General features: G+C 44.2%; 1 protein-coding gene across 4 annotated transcripts in view; it reads left to right on the forward strand.

Moving 5' to 3' along the window:
* Positions 1–16,613, forward strand: part of PDCD11 (programmed cell death 11) — a 618,996-nt gene that overhangs the window by 320,887 nt on the left and 281,496 nt on the right. For all 4 annotated transcript variants that reach the window (XM_085606675.1, XM_085606679.1, XM_085606671.1 and 1 more), the window contains exon 22: positions 14,488–14,596. In XM_085606675.1, the coding sequence (XP_085462801.1) occupies positions 14,488–14,596 (109 nt within the window). The remainder of the gene's footprint in view (positions 1–14,487; positions 14,597–16,613) is intronic.

The following is a 16,613-nucleotide window of genomic DNA, read 5'->3' on the forward strand; positions in this document are numbered from 1 at the left end:
CAAGTATTGATTAAATTGTTCCCTCTTTTGCACGGAAGCTTTTCTTGCAATTCCGTTATAAAACACTTCCTACCAAACTTTTTTGTTCAAAATGGTCGAGCAGTGCTACTTTTGATGATATCTGTCCGACATGCCGAGGAAGTTCGGAATCTATTGTTCATTTACTTTCCTTTTGCCCGTCCTACTGGTTACTGAGGAAAAAGTGGATTGTCCCGTTATGTTTTCTAGTAGAACGTGGTCATTACGTTTGGCCTTTCTAAATTTTGGCATGTACTTTGGATTAAGCGAAGGAAACTATGTTTCTGAAGCTTCTGTTGCCCATAAGGAATGGCCTGTCCCGATCATTTCTGAAATTGTTTAAGATCTTGTATCTATTGGTTCTGTAACCCAGTACATTAAGCACTTTAATTCTGATCAATCAGACTTGTTGTTGGCTGCTAATCCATATTGCACTTTTATCCTGTGGAGTTTTTAAAAAAATTGTCTAATTGTTTTAGAAACTTTTTATATTGTCTGTCTTATCATTGCTGTACATTCTGGTCTCTGTTGTGCTGTATACTTTTCAGGATCCTTATGATCGTAATAAAGTTACTGACTGACTGACTGATGTATAATATAAAGAGCCAGCTTCCTACAGTTTAATTATTACATTTTGGTATGTGATCATCTTTTTTTATTCTTTTTTTTTTTTTTGAAAAACCTTTATTTACAGTTTCAGAGAGATACAAATATGGGCCTACAACCAACAGGCCGGCCGCTAATGCACAGTGTAAACCTAGGCACAGCTTAACATTACATCGATGAAGCAACAAAAGAGCTACTGGAGTGCTAATCAACTCAGCCGGCCGCAGCCGCAGTCCATAAACAAACGTGTGATCTTCTTTTTTTAATACATTTTTAGCTGTTTATAATTAATGGCATCAATCTCATTATAAGCAGTCCTCCATTTTCTCTCTGCTAGTTCAAATAGGTGTCTAGCCAGTCTTAAATTTAGAATACCATTTATATAAATTTGATTGATGACAATTCCTTAGAACTTTTGCAGGTATTCCTTCATCTAAGACATTTAAAGTCTCCTTATCAAAACGCAACCATGTTTCTGTAACCGATTCCCAATTCAGAACATCTAATGACCTCTGTAGTCAAGTGACTACTTAATCTAGGATAAGACTAAACCAAACTTAAGCATATCTCATTGTCCCATATCTGTAAGAGGATTTAGGTAAAGCCAAAACCTTGAAAAAATGTAATAAATAATGGCCCGTCGATGGCAGGGTAGAACAAATATCAAAGTGAGTCCAACTTCTGATGAATACTTCTAACTGCAGATTTTTCACCTTTTGAATATTCCCTAGGCATTGGACTGCATCTGGAATTTTTCATCCAGTACCCTTGCACCCCAGTAGATGGTTGTGTTCAACTCAGTGCTGATGTTGTTCCACTTCGGAAGTGACATGCAGATCTGTATATAAGCACCATCCATGCGTGCTTATGTCAGTTCCTTTCTTTCCGTGCCAATGGATGTAGATCCAGAGCTGCCCTCTGTCTCTGAAGAGACTGTTATATTCGAAATTATTAGCAAATTGTAACCAATGTGCAAGAGAAATGTCACCCTCAAACTCTACAGGGTGTAAACATTTCAGGGACTGTTGCAAACAAATGTGTGTGAAAGATCCCCATCAACTATGTATTTGGTGCTTGGGTCGGACACAATTCTAGGACGTGCAGTGAATGCGCCCAGATGAATCCTAAGGCCATACTCATGTGGCAAAACTTTACGTCGCCAAGCACTGAAACAATTCATACTGTGGCCAGTCGAGGTTGAATGAAGGCCCCATTCCCGTAGCAGGTCATCATCTCAGATAAGTCCAAAAAGAAACAGGAAATCCAAGTGGGACTCTGCCCCTTCCTGCCACTCTCAAACTCCAGAAAAGGTGCGAGGGCGTAAATGTGCCTCTCTCGATTCCAAACCGTATTCTGAGCCTCGATCAATGTGATCAAAACTTTTGGGTTCGTCTGCGACTTCACAGCAGATTGGAGATTTCCTCTAAGGAATGCTGGATGTTTTTGCCACTCTTCTGGTTTCCCTTGGCGTGTCTTCGGGCACCAAAAAACCTCAAGGACCTCCAACTTAGACACGGCTGGCAGGCCTTCCAACAGTGCTAACTGGACCATCTGAAACTGGTTCTGCACTGGGTTTGGTGCCTACTTTGGTCCTGATTCCCAAACCTGCATCAGACCATCGAGCATAGATGCCCATGTTAACAAAGGACAGTGCTCAAACTACACAGAGCTGAACTCGTCTCAGCCAAGACCACGTCCGGATCAGAAACCTAGACCGTGGCCCAGGCCTTACCTGCTGTTCCTCAAGACATCAGACTTTCTTCCAGGCAGGCCATTCAAGACTGTCGTGATGCGGCAAAATTCGCCATAAGATGCAGACTTGACAGTACTGACTGCCTAGGTAGGGCTCTATGCACCATTGTGGCACTTGTGAAAACACACTTGGAAGAAATCTAGGTTCTTCTCAGGTGACATCCTGTTGGAGCAAAGAAGGGAAAAGCAGTGTTGAAAAGTACCATTTCTAACTAGATAGTTCTATGCACCAAAATCTGCTACACATTGGATAAGAAGCAGCCTCCGCAAGGGGTGTGAGCTCATTCCACCAAAGTCCAGGCTCATTGCACCATGTCACACAACCTGCAGTGGAATTCTGTGTGGAATTTGTGTGCAGGTCCCTTAGGGTGGCATGAGATAAGTTGCAGCCCTCTTTAGTACTCCTGCCCTAGGTACGTGGGGTATCCTTTACTAGGGACTTACAGGGCTGCTAAACTCCTTAGCCAATTGTGAAACAATCAGAAATCGCTTGTTTTAAGGAAGGAGCACTGGCACTGAGGTCTGGTTAGCACAGAGTTGAAAATCAACATCACGGAATAAAAGGGGGCAAAGGGTGGAGGGGGGGTCAACTGCAACAAAAGCTCAGCTTCCTACGCAATCGGACAGTCCATTAACATATATAATATCTGCCCCAAAAAATGTGACATCTGGGGTAATCGGAGCTGACTCCTGAATATATTCTGCTAGCCGCTCAGTGGTCATGTATGTGTGGTATATTATGTTGAACTGAATATGCTGTAACCCAGCTTGCGCAAGAGAATTTGTTGGGGTGCGATAATGGCTTCTCCCACTCTCTCGGTCAGGGCCTGATCTACATATGACTCCTATCTTTCCCTCTGCCAACTCAATGGGCTATCTGTTTGAGACCGAACCGATCGCCTAAGCAACATTCACCCTCTACTGTTGTCAATTGTGTATTGCATCTGAATCGAGGTGAGTGTGCAGCTGAGTGTTTGTTATTGTAGTGCTGAGATGTTGCCTGATGGTTAGGAATTGCTTTGTGTGCAATCCGTACTGCTCAACCAGTGTGTCAAATTGAATTAATGTGCCTTCTTGAAATAAGTCCCCTATAAATTGAATTCCTGAGTTCTCTCAGTACTCTGCAACACGTTTTCTGAAGCTGGGAAAAATCCTCAAAGGCATCCCTGATATGTATGGGGCCCCCTGCAGCATGATCGGGAATAGTCAAAGGCTATTCTCAATAATTTGTTTAGGCATGATGAAGTTAAGCAGAAATAATTCTGGCAGTTTATCCCTGATGTCGGAAGTCGCTGTGTAGCCCACTCATGAAAATGAGCAGCCAGCAACGGCGATTCAAACTGTGCTGCAAAATAGTAATGTTCAAAATTGAGGTCCACAACCCCCCGGTCAGTAGGGAGCTTCAGATTGGTCAGTGCTGTCCTATTACTGTTGTTCTAGATCAAATTGTCCAGCATCCAGTCTAATGTGTGAAAAGCACTTTTCGGTATTCGGACAGTAAATTGATAACAGTAATAAAGTAACCTGGGCAACACTATCATCTTGGCAGCCAGGGCAATTCTGCCTGGCATAGCTCTATATAGAGACTTCTAGAATGGGATTTGTGACTTTAGTGAGGCTACCACTTCCATTAAATTAATTTCCTGCAAACCCTGTTCAGAGTGATAAGTGTTGGAGTGATAAATATTGGATTAGTCTCACCTTTTTAACTTATACCCTACTTCTATTTTGTGTTCTGGACAAGTGGCACCTAGGAGAAATAGGCATGACGTGGACCAATTAACATCTAAGCCAGGGAAAGGTTTGTAATCTTGCAGTGGATGGGACACCGCAGTATTGTCACCATAAATATCTCAGATATACACCATCAAATCATTTGCATATAATGAGACTAAATGTTTATCTGATGGAGGCTTCTAGCCTCAATTTCCTCAGACTGAATCCAGAAATCTTTGGTGAGCAGTTCCCCTGCATGCTGGTAGGTGTAGTCATTTGGCTTCGCGGGGCATCGTTGGTGTCATCGGCCATGCTGGAAGTGCTGTGCGTGTTGCCTATATAGGTCCGCGTGGGGCTTGTATAGCTGCCACCCCTACGTGCTGATGTCAGTTCTTTTCTTTCTGAACCAGTCAGCACTGATCAAGATAAGAGGGTATTCACATTGGCATATGTATAATTCAATCCAGATAACTGAGAATCTGAAAACGTGGTGAAACATGAGCTACGGGCTACCATGCCATCTCTGACAATGTCTACTGTTTGAGAAGTGTTCCGAATATTGGATTCTCAGCTATCTGGATTGAATTCTACATATGCCAATGTGAATACCCTCTTTATTGCTTTGTGGAGCTCTGAAGAAGTCTCTTTTTAGATACGAAACGCGTTGGCTATGATCTTCCATTCTTATGGAAATGTGAAATAAAGTGAAAAGTCTTTTAAGAAACTCACATCGATGATCTGGACATCTTCTTGTGTGCTCACTGGTTTTTGAATGCTCAGTGTCGAATTGTTATAATCTTTTAAATAGTGCTGAACCCTTTTGTGTTAATGTTGTAATAGGACTTGTTACTAGTTAAGGAGCATAGAGGGGTGGGCTCCTTGGTTCCTTGCTCTATGATACCTCAGGACACTTTTTTCACTTGTCAGGTGCGGTTCTCAATAGCCTCTACCCTCTTTTCATTTGCATTTAAGTCTTGACGGAGGGGCTTTAGCCAGGAGTAGGCCCCACCAAACCATTACTTCCATTCAATGAAGCCCTTACTAACATCCTACTCGGGGCATGGTCTAAGCCCTGCACAGGGGCTTCTGTGCATAGGATTGTTGACCGTAGCCATCTCCGTACCCCAGGGGACCCCTGTTCCCTCACCCAGCATCCCACCCCAGAGACAGCATTGTTTGGTCCAGGCATCCACCTCCAGTGTCAACCCTGGCGCATTCTCTACCACTCTACCATAGGGAATCCAAAAAGCTGGATACCTTCGGGCAGAGGATTTCCTCTTCTGCCACCCAGGCACTGCAGTCCGTGAACTGCACGTTCCACTTGGGATACAATCTGGGCCTTGGTGGAGCCCCAAATCATACCCCCTTAAGCAATTGCTAATGGGAGAGATGCAGCCAAGTTCACCATAAGTTGGGGACTAGACATGACCGACTTGCTGGGCAGAGCGATTTCATAGTCAATGGCCTTAGGCGCAATGCCTAGTTGAGAACCACTGGCTTTTCTGAGGATGTCCAAGCTTTGCTCATGGACATGCCCTTTGACTCCCGTTTGTTTGTAGAGAAGGCAGACTCAGCGCTGGAGAGTTATAAGGACAGCAGGGCTAGAGCTAGCTCCTTCGGCCTTTCAATGGCCCCTCGCCGACCCTAGTCCGCCTTTCGTGGCCACAGAAGGGGCTTTACACCACTTCCTTACACATCCAGCCACCACGGGCAACAAATTGCACAATCTTTTTGTGGCCGAGGATGCGCTTCCCACAGACCACGTGGTACAGGTAGCCAAGAAGCAGAGTCAGGCCACCAGTGGCAGCGCCAGCCTCCATACCTCTTTAGTTTGCCCTCCAACCAACATGGACATCCAGTGGGGGCAGAGTACATCATCACCTGCACCACTGGAGGTCCATAACATTCAACCTTTGGGTTTTGAAGATTGTCCAAAGGGGCTACTCTCTTACCTTTGTGACCCCCCCCAACCCATGCTACCTACTAACAACCAGCTGACAGAGGACCACCTCTCCTTGCTCTGTCAGGAAGTGTTAGCTCTCTTGGCTAAAGGAGCTCTAGAGAAGCTGCCAGCAACAGAAGTAGGTTGTGGTTGCTATTCCTGCTACTTTCTGGTGCCCAAGAAGGACTGAGGCCTTTGTCCTGTTCTAGACCTACACCTCCTCAATCTCTTCCTGAAAGAGAAATTCAAGATGCTCAAGCTTGCGCAAGTCCTGTCGTCCCTGGACCCAGGTGACTGGATGTTGGTGTTCGACTTGCAGGATGCATATTTTCACATCCCCGTCCTGCCTGTCCACAGGCGTTACCTGCGATTCACGGTTGGCCAAGAGCACTTCAGTTTGCTCTGCTCCCTTTTGACCTTACCAGCCCCCCTCAGGTTTTCAGGAACATGATGGCAGGGGTCGCAACTCACCTCTGCAGTCAGGGGTTCAAGTCTTCCCCTACCTCAATGATTGCCTGTTTAGTCAAGCTCGCTACAGGCAGTCAGCTCCCATGGCCAGACTACAGTGAACTTCCTGTAATCACTGGGGTTCACTATCAACGTGCCGAGTTCACACCTGACTTCCTCTCAGATGCTCACCTTCATCTGAGCTGTTGTGAACATTGTGCAGTTTCAGGCTTATCCTCCCGAGCGGCAAGTCCTGGATATTCAGGCTATGATACCAATGTTTCAGCCTCTGTCCTGGATTTCAGTGAGACTGACTCCGAGGCTGCTGGGCCTCTTTGCCTCCTGCATCTTGCTAGTAGCTCATGCATGAGGGCTCTGCAGTGGGATCTAAAGTTCCAGTGGGCGCAGCATCAGTGTAATCTCTCTGACATTGTCCAGATTTTTGAGGGACCTGCAAAAGACCTGCAGTTGTGGCTGACGAACCGCGTTTGGGCCAGTGGCAGACCCCTCTCCCTTCCCCCAACGAAGCAGACTGATGCGTCACTCCTAGACTAGGGTGGCCATCTGTTCTCCGGCTGAATCCGGGCTACACATCAATCTACTGGTGATTTGGGCGATCCGATTGGCATTATAAGCCTTTCTTTCTTCAATTAAGGGAAGGCTGGTACAGGTGTTCACAGACCACACCACCACCATGTGGTATTGCAACAAACAGGGCAGGGTGGGGTCGTGAGCCCTTTGTCAGGAGGCTTTGAGCCTCTGGACTTGGTTTTAACACCAGGGCATATTCCTAGTGATTCAACACCTGGTGGAATCTCTGAACAACAGAAAAGAAAAACTCAGCAGTCGACGCCTAGTGGATCACGGATGGCATCTCTAGCGTAGGTGGCTTAAGGTCTTTTCCAAAATTGGGGAGAACCTTGGTTAGATCCGTTTGCCTCCGTCGAGAACATGCAATGTCAACAGTGATGCAGTTTCCAAGACTGCTCTCGCTCAAAGATGCTTTTTTGCTCGAGTGGAGTATTGGCCTCCTGTACTCCTTTCAGCCCATACCACTCCTGCGCAGAGTTCTTAAGAAGATCAGGAACGACAGGGCCCAAGTGATTCTAGTGACTTTAGATTGGGCTTGGAAAGTCTGGTATCCCGAGCAAAAGCACAGGTCCTTGGATCAGGCCACCTCTTTGGGAGGATGTTCTATTGCTGCAGCAGGGCAGGGTCCTGCACCCGAACATGAAAATGCTTCAACTTCATCCTTGGAGATGGCGTGACGACAGTTGTCAGCTTTCGACCTTCTCCCCTGAAGTCTGCAATGTTATTGTGGCATCCAGGTGTCCCTCCACTAAGATAGCATACATCTGCCTTTGGAGCACGTTCGTGGCACAGAGTACAGATGAAACCATAACCCTCTATCAGCACCTCTTCACCAGGTTCTTTTGATTGTTCTTACCTTGACCCAACAAGCCTCTGCTTTGGGCACATTAAATGGTTATCATTCTGTCATCTCAGCATTTCTGCAACTACCAGATCAGCCATCCCTTTTCAAGTCTCCTGTTGTACATAGGTTTCTGACAGGTCTTCAATATGTGTTCTCACCAGCACCTTTTATTATGCTGTATTTTTAATGTGTGCTCCCTTCGAGCCGCTACATACTTGTCCACTAGGGCTTCTTACCATACAAATGGCCTTCCTAGTGGTGATAACCGCTGCCTGGAGGGTTAGTGAGTTACATGCACTGTCGGCACATCCTCCGCACCTTAACATCTACCCAGGCAAGCTGGTCCTTCGGACTAGAGCATCTTTTCTTACCAAAGATGGTAACTCCCTTTCACATAGGCCAATTCCTCACTCTGCCTAACTTTTATGCTCCTCCTCACTCTTCTAAAGAAGAGGAGAGACTCCATCGACCGGATCCAATAAGAGCGTTGTTATTTTATGTTCACTGCACAAAAGAGTTCCAGGTGGACAATCAACTTTTCGTTGGGTACATCTGTGCCAAAAAACAGGGAAGCCCACGCAGAAATGAACCATCTCCCAAAGGATAGTGCTCTGCATTAAGATCTGCTATGTATTGACCAAGATGCAATCCCCAGAGGATTTGCATTCTCATTCCACCAGAGCAAAGGCTGCGACCACTGCATTAGCACAAGGAGTTTTGGTTCCTGGACATCTATCAGGCAGCAATGTGGGCATCACTGCATTCGTTCACCAAGCACTACTGCCTGGACAGTGGGGTTTGTCGAGACGGGCACTTTGCCCGTTCAGTCCTGCAGGACTTTTAAACGTACATCAAGTTTGCAGACCCACCTCATTAGGGGTATTGCTTGGGTATCTATTCTAAGGTAACAAATCCACAGCTAGAAGGCTCTATCAGATAAATAAGTTACTTACCTTCGGTAACGCCTTATCTGTTAGAGGCACTATCTACCCGCAGATTTCTTACTTCCCACCCATCCTCCCCGCTCTACAAACAGATGTCAGAGCTAAAGGGTTGTTCCCCTTTTATATGCCATAACTTAACGCACCAGTGGTCAGTGTTCTTTGCGGCTCTGTGCTTCTGTCGTGGAAAGTCGAGAAAGAAAACTGACATCAGCTCACTGAGTTGGTGCTTGTATAAGCACCACACACGTTACTTCCAGTGCGGCTGACAACGTCACGCGGAGCTAAATGACGCCATCTACCAATGCTCAGGGGTACTGCTCACCAACACTTTCCAGATCCAGTCTGACGCCTGGGGAACATTCTGAAGGTAAGGAAACTGCGACTAAATAGTCTCTACAGATATCTTTACCGAAGGTAAGTTACTTGTTCTTCATTCCCTAAGAGGATTCCCCAGTCCCATCCAAGCTAATGAAGCCTGGTAGCCAATAGCTCCATTGCCAGGGTGAACAGCAGGGGTGAAAGCTGGGTCACCTTGGGTTTGAGCCTATCCACTTTTAAGGAGTCCGGTATAAAAGAGCAACTTATTACCCTAGCAGTTGGCCCCGAATATAGTAACCTGATCTGTTGAATCATTCTGAGGCCCAGCTCAAATTTATAGAGTTCAGTAAACATGTATTTTTCTTCAATGGTGTCAAAGGCCTTTTCCGAGTATAAAACTAGGCCGGCAGAATGATGCCAGGCTGGATGCTCGGTCTCTAGTGGATGGCACAGTCTCCTTATATTAAGCGAAGTACTCTAGCTGGAAATCAACCTGCTCAAACTTGGACAGGACTGTCAGAAGCCTTCCTGCCAGAATTTTACCCAATATTTTGTAATTATTGATCAGAATCACTAGGGGTCTGTCCGAAGCCACATCAACAGGGTCTCTCCACAGTTTAGGCAGTGACACTATTAGAGCCTCATTCTTGGGTGCGGCAGGGGTTGAGTAACTCTCCAGTCTCAGCTGCTGTCCTTTGTATCTCAGTCAGCCTTGGGACCAGGAGTTCTGCATACATTTTGTAATATTCTATTGGCAATCCATCCAGTCCAAGAGCTCTGTTGGTAGCAATCTCCTGCTTGGCACTACAGATATTTTTTTTCTGTCATCTGGTCCTCCAGTGTTTCTCAGTGTTCAAGAGGGACCTTGGGAAAAAGCAGTCAACGCAGAAATTCAGTAATAGGGTCTATATGGGAATTATGATGTGGGGGCATACAGCTTGCAGTAATGTCTGTGGACAACTGTATGTATTTCATCATGTGAGTATGCATTGTTGTACGTCGAGAGCGGAATGGCTGATATAGGGGATTTTGATGTGCCCTCATTTTCAAGCCAGGCATGGAGTCTGCCTGATTTAGAGCTCCATCTGCATATGTCTTAGCCTTAAGTGTTTTCTAATCTATATACCTGTTTTCTAATAGTACACCATGTCTCCCTTTGGCTTCAATTACGGGGAGCCTGCCTTCCTCATTTAGTAATGTGTCTCTTTCTAGTTGGACTAATGACCACTCTAGTTTCCCCAACTCCTGCTCCATTGTTCTACTTGCTCCCACCACCTACTCAATGCATTGTCTTCTAACTATAGTTCTGAAAGCCCCCCAATAAGTCAGGCGGAGGCTGTTTCCTGTAAAACAATGCTCTGTTGTCTTTCTGATTTTCCCTCTGAAAGCTGTAGGTTGAGGATTGGAGCCTTCAAGTCGGGACCAGAGGTTCAGGTCTACTGCAGTTCTGCTACAGCAATAGGTGGTTGTAGTCTAAAAGCCTTTTTGCCTTTTTTTCCGAATGAGACATTAGTGGTTGTTTCAAGGCAGAACACAAGAAACGGTTCACTCTAACATGTAGGTCATCAGAGGAGACTAGAATGAGTGTTCCCTCTCGCCAGCAACTCCTATCGACCAGTGGAAGGACCTTTGCAACAGTGTCTAAGCATTGTGAGTTGTGGAAGTGTGTGAAAAATAAGGTACGGCTTATCTAAGTGTATCTAGTGCACTGTTAAAGTCGGCCACCAAACATCCATTAAAAGTGAGTTCATTTCAACAATATGGATAACATCCTTGTTAGGATTGTGAATTGTCTGTATTAAGAGAATAGATATTATCTAACAGACGGCTGTTCCATCTAATATCCCATTTGTTCCCATGGGAACAGTCCAGCCCGAACTGCTAGACCAGGTCCTCCCTGGAACAGAAACCAGCATCCAGAGACCAGTTTCGGGGGTCTCATCACCTCACCCGCTATTTCTTATCTACAATGGCCTGGCCAGTACCCGGGGCTCTTGTCTACCAAATCCCAGGGGCGAGGGGCACCCCTTTTCCCGAATCTTCAGAAGCAGCATGACCCCTCAGGCCTAAACGCAGAAAAGATGGGGATGGATCGCTTGGAGTTTCCACCCCTTCCATCTCCACGTGGAGGTCTTCGGAGTTATGCTGCCTCCTCGACTGTGCCACCAGCAGGGTGCAGGGGTGGGCAGCACATCGGGCTGTTTGCAAGCCCTAGGGCTTGCCCCAGATAATGCCCTGATCCTATGGGCTACTGCACTGCAGCCAAAGCTAGTTGCTTGTCCACACTACACGTGCAGAGGTCACTCCTCTCTTGCAGGGTCTGTAGCTGGATTATGTGTCTCTTCAGCAGATTGACTGAGGTTTCATGGATGTTGTTGATGACTCTACCAGGAACCGTCTGCCATCTTGAGTCGCACTCCCCACCTCCTGTACTTGAGGGTCTGCAGTGACTATCCCAGTTGAAATGGTTTCTTAGTAGGGATCCAGCGTACCAGTGTGCTCCCGAAATCCCCAGCTTGCTGTCCTGAATCATGGGCTAGAGTCCACACAAGACAATTCTGTCTGTGTCCTTTGGAATCCACTCAAAAGATTATTGCACAAAAATTCTTTTGAAGTTTTAAGCTGTGCAAATTTTTATTGAAAGCTGTTCTTTTTAGTGAAGACCACTTAGAGTACATTTCATGGGGTTGTCTGTAAGAACTTGAACCTTTGTCGACAAAAGAGTCCGTGATTGATTAAGTCAACTTTGTACAAAGACCTTTAGCTATGGCATTGGGCCTTAGCCAGAGGAACTGGGCTGTCAACAACTGATTCAGCCGGTGCTCAGAACCATGGAGCAGTCTTTTTACGCAGGTTGTGCACAATGAATGATACTTAAGAGCATGATCACAGCAGAAAAGATTCTAAAGATGGCCATCTTAATATAAAAGATAATGTTTGTATCTGAACTTTCTGGTTAATTCTACTTCCAAATGTGAGAGTTCTTAATTTGCTTATTTATCAGTTTGGTGGAGCGCATTGGAGCAGTGCTTCCTTCCATCTGTTCTAGAAGTGCTGCCAGTTACTAGACTAACCTATTTTAGTAGGTGGAGAATGTTTTATTAGTAGTGTTCCACGTGGGATATATATCCATATTGCAATATGCACTCTCTAAGAGTCAGGGACCCTAACGTTGAAATGGTGAAATGTTATGTGGCTGCTTATTCACCTATTGCTTTTTCCATTTGCCTTACATTCCCAACTTATTAAAGTGCTCAGGGAATCGGTTTCATACCCGCTGTTATTGGATCCATCATGAGACCTGGCTATAGTCTTGACGTTTCCACTGTACTGTCTTTTGAGCCTATGAATTCTTGCCTTTGAGATACCTTACTCAGAAGACCATTTTCCCGTTGGTGACTGCCTCTTTTACAAGACTGAATATGATGCAGACTTTTTGTTCTTCACTACCTTTATAGTTCGTCCTTTCAATATACAGTAGCCATAACAGTTAGAACATCTTTCTCTCCTAATATGGTTTTGAACTTTCACCATTCTCAAACTATTTCGTTTTTCAGCCATCTGTCCTCATTTTACTAAGATGAAAGAATATTTGCATAGGTTAGACACTACGAGAGCTGTGTGTTTCTGTTTACAAAATTAAAACATTCACAACCATTGGCCAGTTACCCATTTGCTTTTCGTGTCCAACCCCTGGTGCAAAACGGTAAAGGTATTTATAAGGAATCTGTTTTGGGATGCTACCCATGTGCCTCCGCAAATGTTCTTATTTAGCCAAATGGATGGTTCATTCAACTAGAGGGAAGACAGCTACTTCTGAGCTCCTCTGGGGAGTCATGTCATGAGTGCTTGTCTAGTGGCTACTTAGAGATCAATAAAGGCATTCCTAAGCATTACTACCTTGACAGGAGGTATTGTCTAATTGCAATTTCGATGTGCGCTCCTGCAGAGATTTCTAGTGCATGAATGATTCTATTAGCAACGTCGCTTTATGTTTTACGGCTTTGGGGGTGATTCTGGTAAGAAATCTCTGGGAAGGAATGTGTATTGGAAGTTACTTAACATTCATAATGTTCTTTCTGATGGCTGTGAACCATCCAACAGATTGCGCCCAGCTCTCCACCCACACGACGGTGAGAGCTGTCCTCAAGGTTGTAGGATACAAGGCTGAACTAAGTTCAGTGCCACAGTTATGGGCTTTGTCACTTTTGGAGATGACATCTCGCTTATCTGCTGCTGGGCCACAGCAGTGTTTCCCAGCAGTATTCATGGAGAATGGCTCAAAATCTTTTGATCCAGTCCTGAAGAATGTGAACTGATCTGATGAGGAAGGTCCTTATCCATCGGGTCGAATGTGACTGCCAATAAGTACCTTGTTCTTTTGGAACTAAATTTCTGTACACCAAAGATGCAGAATTTAGGTTAAGTACATTCTTTAGGCATTCTGTAGGAACTCTCAGTAGCGTGTTCCACATTCTGATAGTCTAAAGAGTGGTTCTTAAACTGTGCTCCATGGACCCTTGTGGTCCAAGATGCCTTTTCAGGGGGTCCACGACTGTTAAGAAAATTAAATAACTTGAGCAGAATAATGAAGCATGTACTAATTAAAAAACAAAATGTACAAATGAAAATATAAACGAGCTGTAAATGTGGAGGGATTGTGTAAATCTGAGGCTTAACATTAAGTTGGTATCCCTAGTTTGAAATGTGGTAGCAGGGGAAGTACAGCAAACAGACTGGATAATTGGTAGCCTCAAAGTACTGCCAGGCACTATCATAAAGGAAACATACGCTTAGAGCAAGAAAGACAAAGTGGTATGCAAGAGGTTTAAAAAAAAAAAATAAAAAAAAAAATAAAGACATATATTGAAAAGCTTCTACCTTCCCATTAAAATGCAACTTCTGATGCATGTATATATGCTTGTGATTTAAATAAAATAGTTCATAATTTGTATAATGGTTTTGTGTATACTTGTCTCTGTATTGTACTATATTGTTTTGAGGTTCAAATTACAGAGCTTGCTTAGGCGAGGGTCCCCAGCTTCCAGTTGAGATTTATTGGGGTCCTCAGAAGTCAAAAAGTTAAGAACTGCTGGCCTAGAGTTCATATAATTTAACCTTAAAAATAAAAGCTAAGACATTTTTAGTTGGTCAGGCCTGGGGTTACGTTGCTTTGTGTGTTATAGCATTTGACATGCTTTATATAATTGAAACATCCATCTGTACGCCCTGTTACTAAGTGACATGTAGTTTAACAATTGTGAAAACTAGTAATAACTTGCATTTCTCTGCCTGACATTTGCCTCTAGTATCATGAAGAGTGATTGCAGCGCAAAATTGGCACCTACTCAAGATGACCTTGTGAATCAAATTAATTCATACAAACCTGGCCAGAATGTTACCTGCTTTGTATGGAAGGTAAGGTTTCAACTTAATAGAAAAAAAGACCTAGACAATGTGAAAAATAAAATGGATGGTGGCAATAAAAGATTAGTCATATGACTGTCGCTTAACCTGGATAGGACATTATATGAAGGCTAAAAGTGTACCAGTTAAAATCAAATGCTCTCTTCATTGGATCCTCTCCTCAGTGAAGGCAGTTGCTTTCTTCAACATAGCACACCAACATTACTGGACCATTTGCAACATGTAAACCATGAAGTATAGTTGCCTTTTAACTTCATTAAACCCTTCCGTGCAGATCAATAAATGTGTATTAAATGTGATACAAGTTTTACACCAGAGTGTTCCTTTTAGGAGTGCAGTCACTCAACCTGCACTTTCAAAAGGTGCCTCAACAGGGCTTTACTAAAAAGAAATCCAATTATTAAAATGTTCTTTTATTCAGTTCTTAAATTCCTGATGTGGCAATTCTAGATGTGATGGTAAGGAACTTAAATTGGGATGTAATGCTGCTTATGTGATTGCCAATTTGCTGCTTTAGAGTAGTCTCTAACAGTTGAGTCGCCATCCTTTCTTAGAATGTTTAGTCAACTACTGCTTTCTCATCTTCTACATTTCATGTGAAAGCTATGTTCCTGCCATTGATTTTTTTTTTGTTTTTTTTTTGTGTGTGTCCATTATGGTCTTATTTCATTGGTTGGGAGTGCTTAATAAAGGAAAGCAAGAAACAAGCAACAGTAGCAATCATATCAGTTTAAGACTTGGATTTCTTTGTAACAGTCTGTAACGGATAAACTATTAAAATCATGTGTTCCTTTGACCCACAATGTGAGGTTTCTTTTTCAAATTATTTGTTTTGGCCACTGACTTTTTGGTATCTAAGGGTTCAAACTTTACTTGCAACAGAGCATACATTAAGTCCCAGAATATTGCCTTTTTCATGGAAGAAGATTCTCCAGCATTTGGTCTTTCATATATTCACATGCTTGAATCATTCCCCGCCGTCAAGCTGGGTATCCCCGGTAATCCTAAATAGCATTAAACAGTGTTAACCCCTTCAGTGCCCATGACGAGATGGTCTCGTCATGGGCCGCGGTTGCGCTGTGCGCATGACGAGACCATCTCGCCATGAACCCCGCCCGCTAATGAAACGCCCGGCACAGGGCGTGGAAAGGGCGGGGCACTGAAGAGGTTAAAATGGCCATAGGTCTGAACTACAGTGTTTATTTGTTTTCCCTTTTCAAAACTTTGAAGGACAGGGAGAAGAGTTTAGCACACTGTCTTGGAAAGACAGAAGAATTGTCCCCTTCTAAGGAGGATGCCCATTTTTCTGGGCATGATTCTGTTAAAAGTGCTCCACCAAGCTCTTCCACGAAGGCAGCGCATAAAAGGAGACCTAGTGTTTCCCAGAGTGAGACATATTGTCTAAGGCACCTGAAGCCACTTCCTCGCAGAAAAAAAAACTTGAGCTTCCTTTGTAAAACACTCCAGAAAGGAATGTAAATGTGATGGAACTGGGAAAATCTAATTTCGGTGATGTCCTCTCTGAAACCTCACCATTGGATCTTCGATTATCCTCACCAGCGATTAAGAAAAAAAGTTTGCCCTTGATTGAATTTCCAGCATCTTGGGTCTTAATGACAACCATGAGAAAATCAATGTGGATGATGACATCACTGTCTGTACCTGCTCCCACCGCCATCAGCAACTTCAGTGCTGACCTCATCCACTATGACACCATTGACAATGAGAACAGCCTTTCCTTCCCCTTTGTTTTCACCCAGTTTGTTCACAAAAATTCTGGTGTTGGAACAAAATGCCGATTTCAGCAATCAAGACTCCTCAGATCGCCTACAGTTCTTCCCAACTGGATGCATGTTACATCTCTGACTTTGAGGAGGCCCCAGATAAAGAGAATAGTTATCAGGAGTATGAATATCCGCCACAGACCTACAAGGCTCTTATAGTCTTCCCCATTACAGTAGAGAGCCAGATGTCTTACAGGTACTTGTTGCATTTTTAACAACTTTGT

The sequence above is a fragment of the Triturus cristatus genome, chromosome 1_2 (genome assembly GCF_964204655.1).
Source record: "Triturus cristatus chromosome 1_2, aTriCri1.1, whole genome shotgun sequence".
Classification (NCBI taxonomy): domain Eukaryota; kingdom Metazoa; phylum Chordata; class Amphibia; order Caudata; family Salamandridae; genus Triturus; species Triturus cristatus.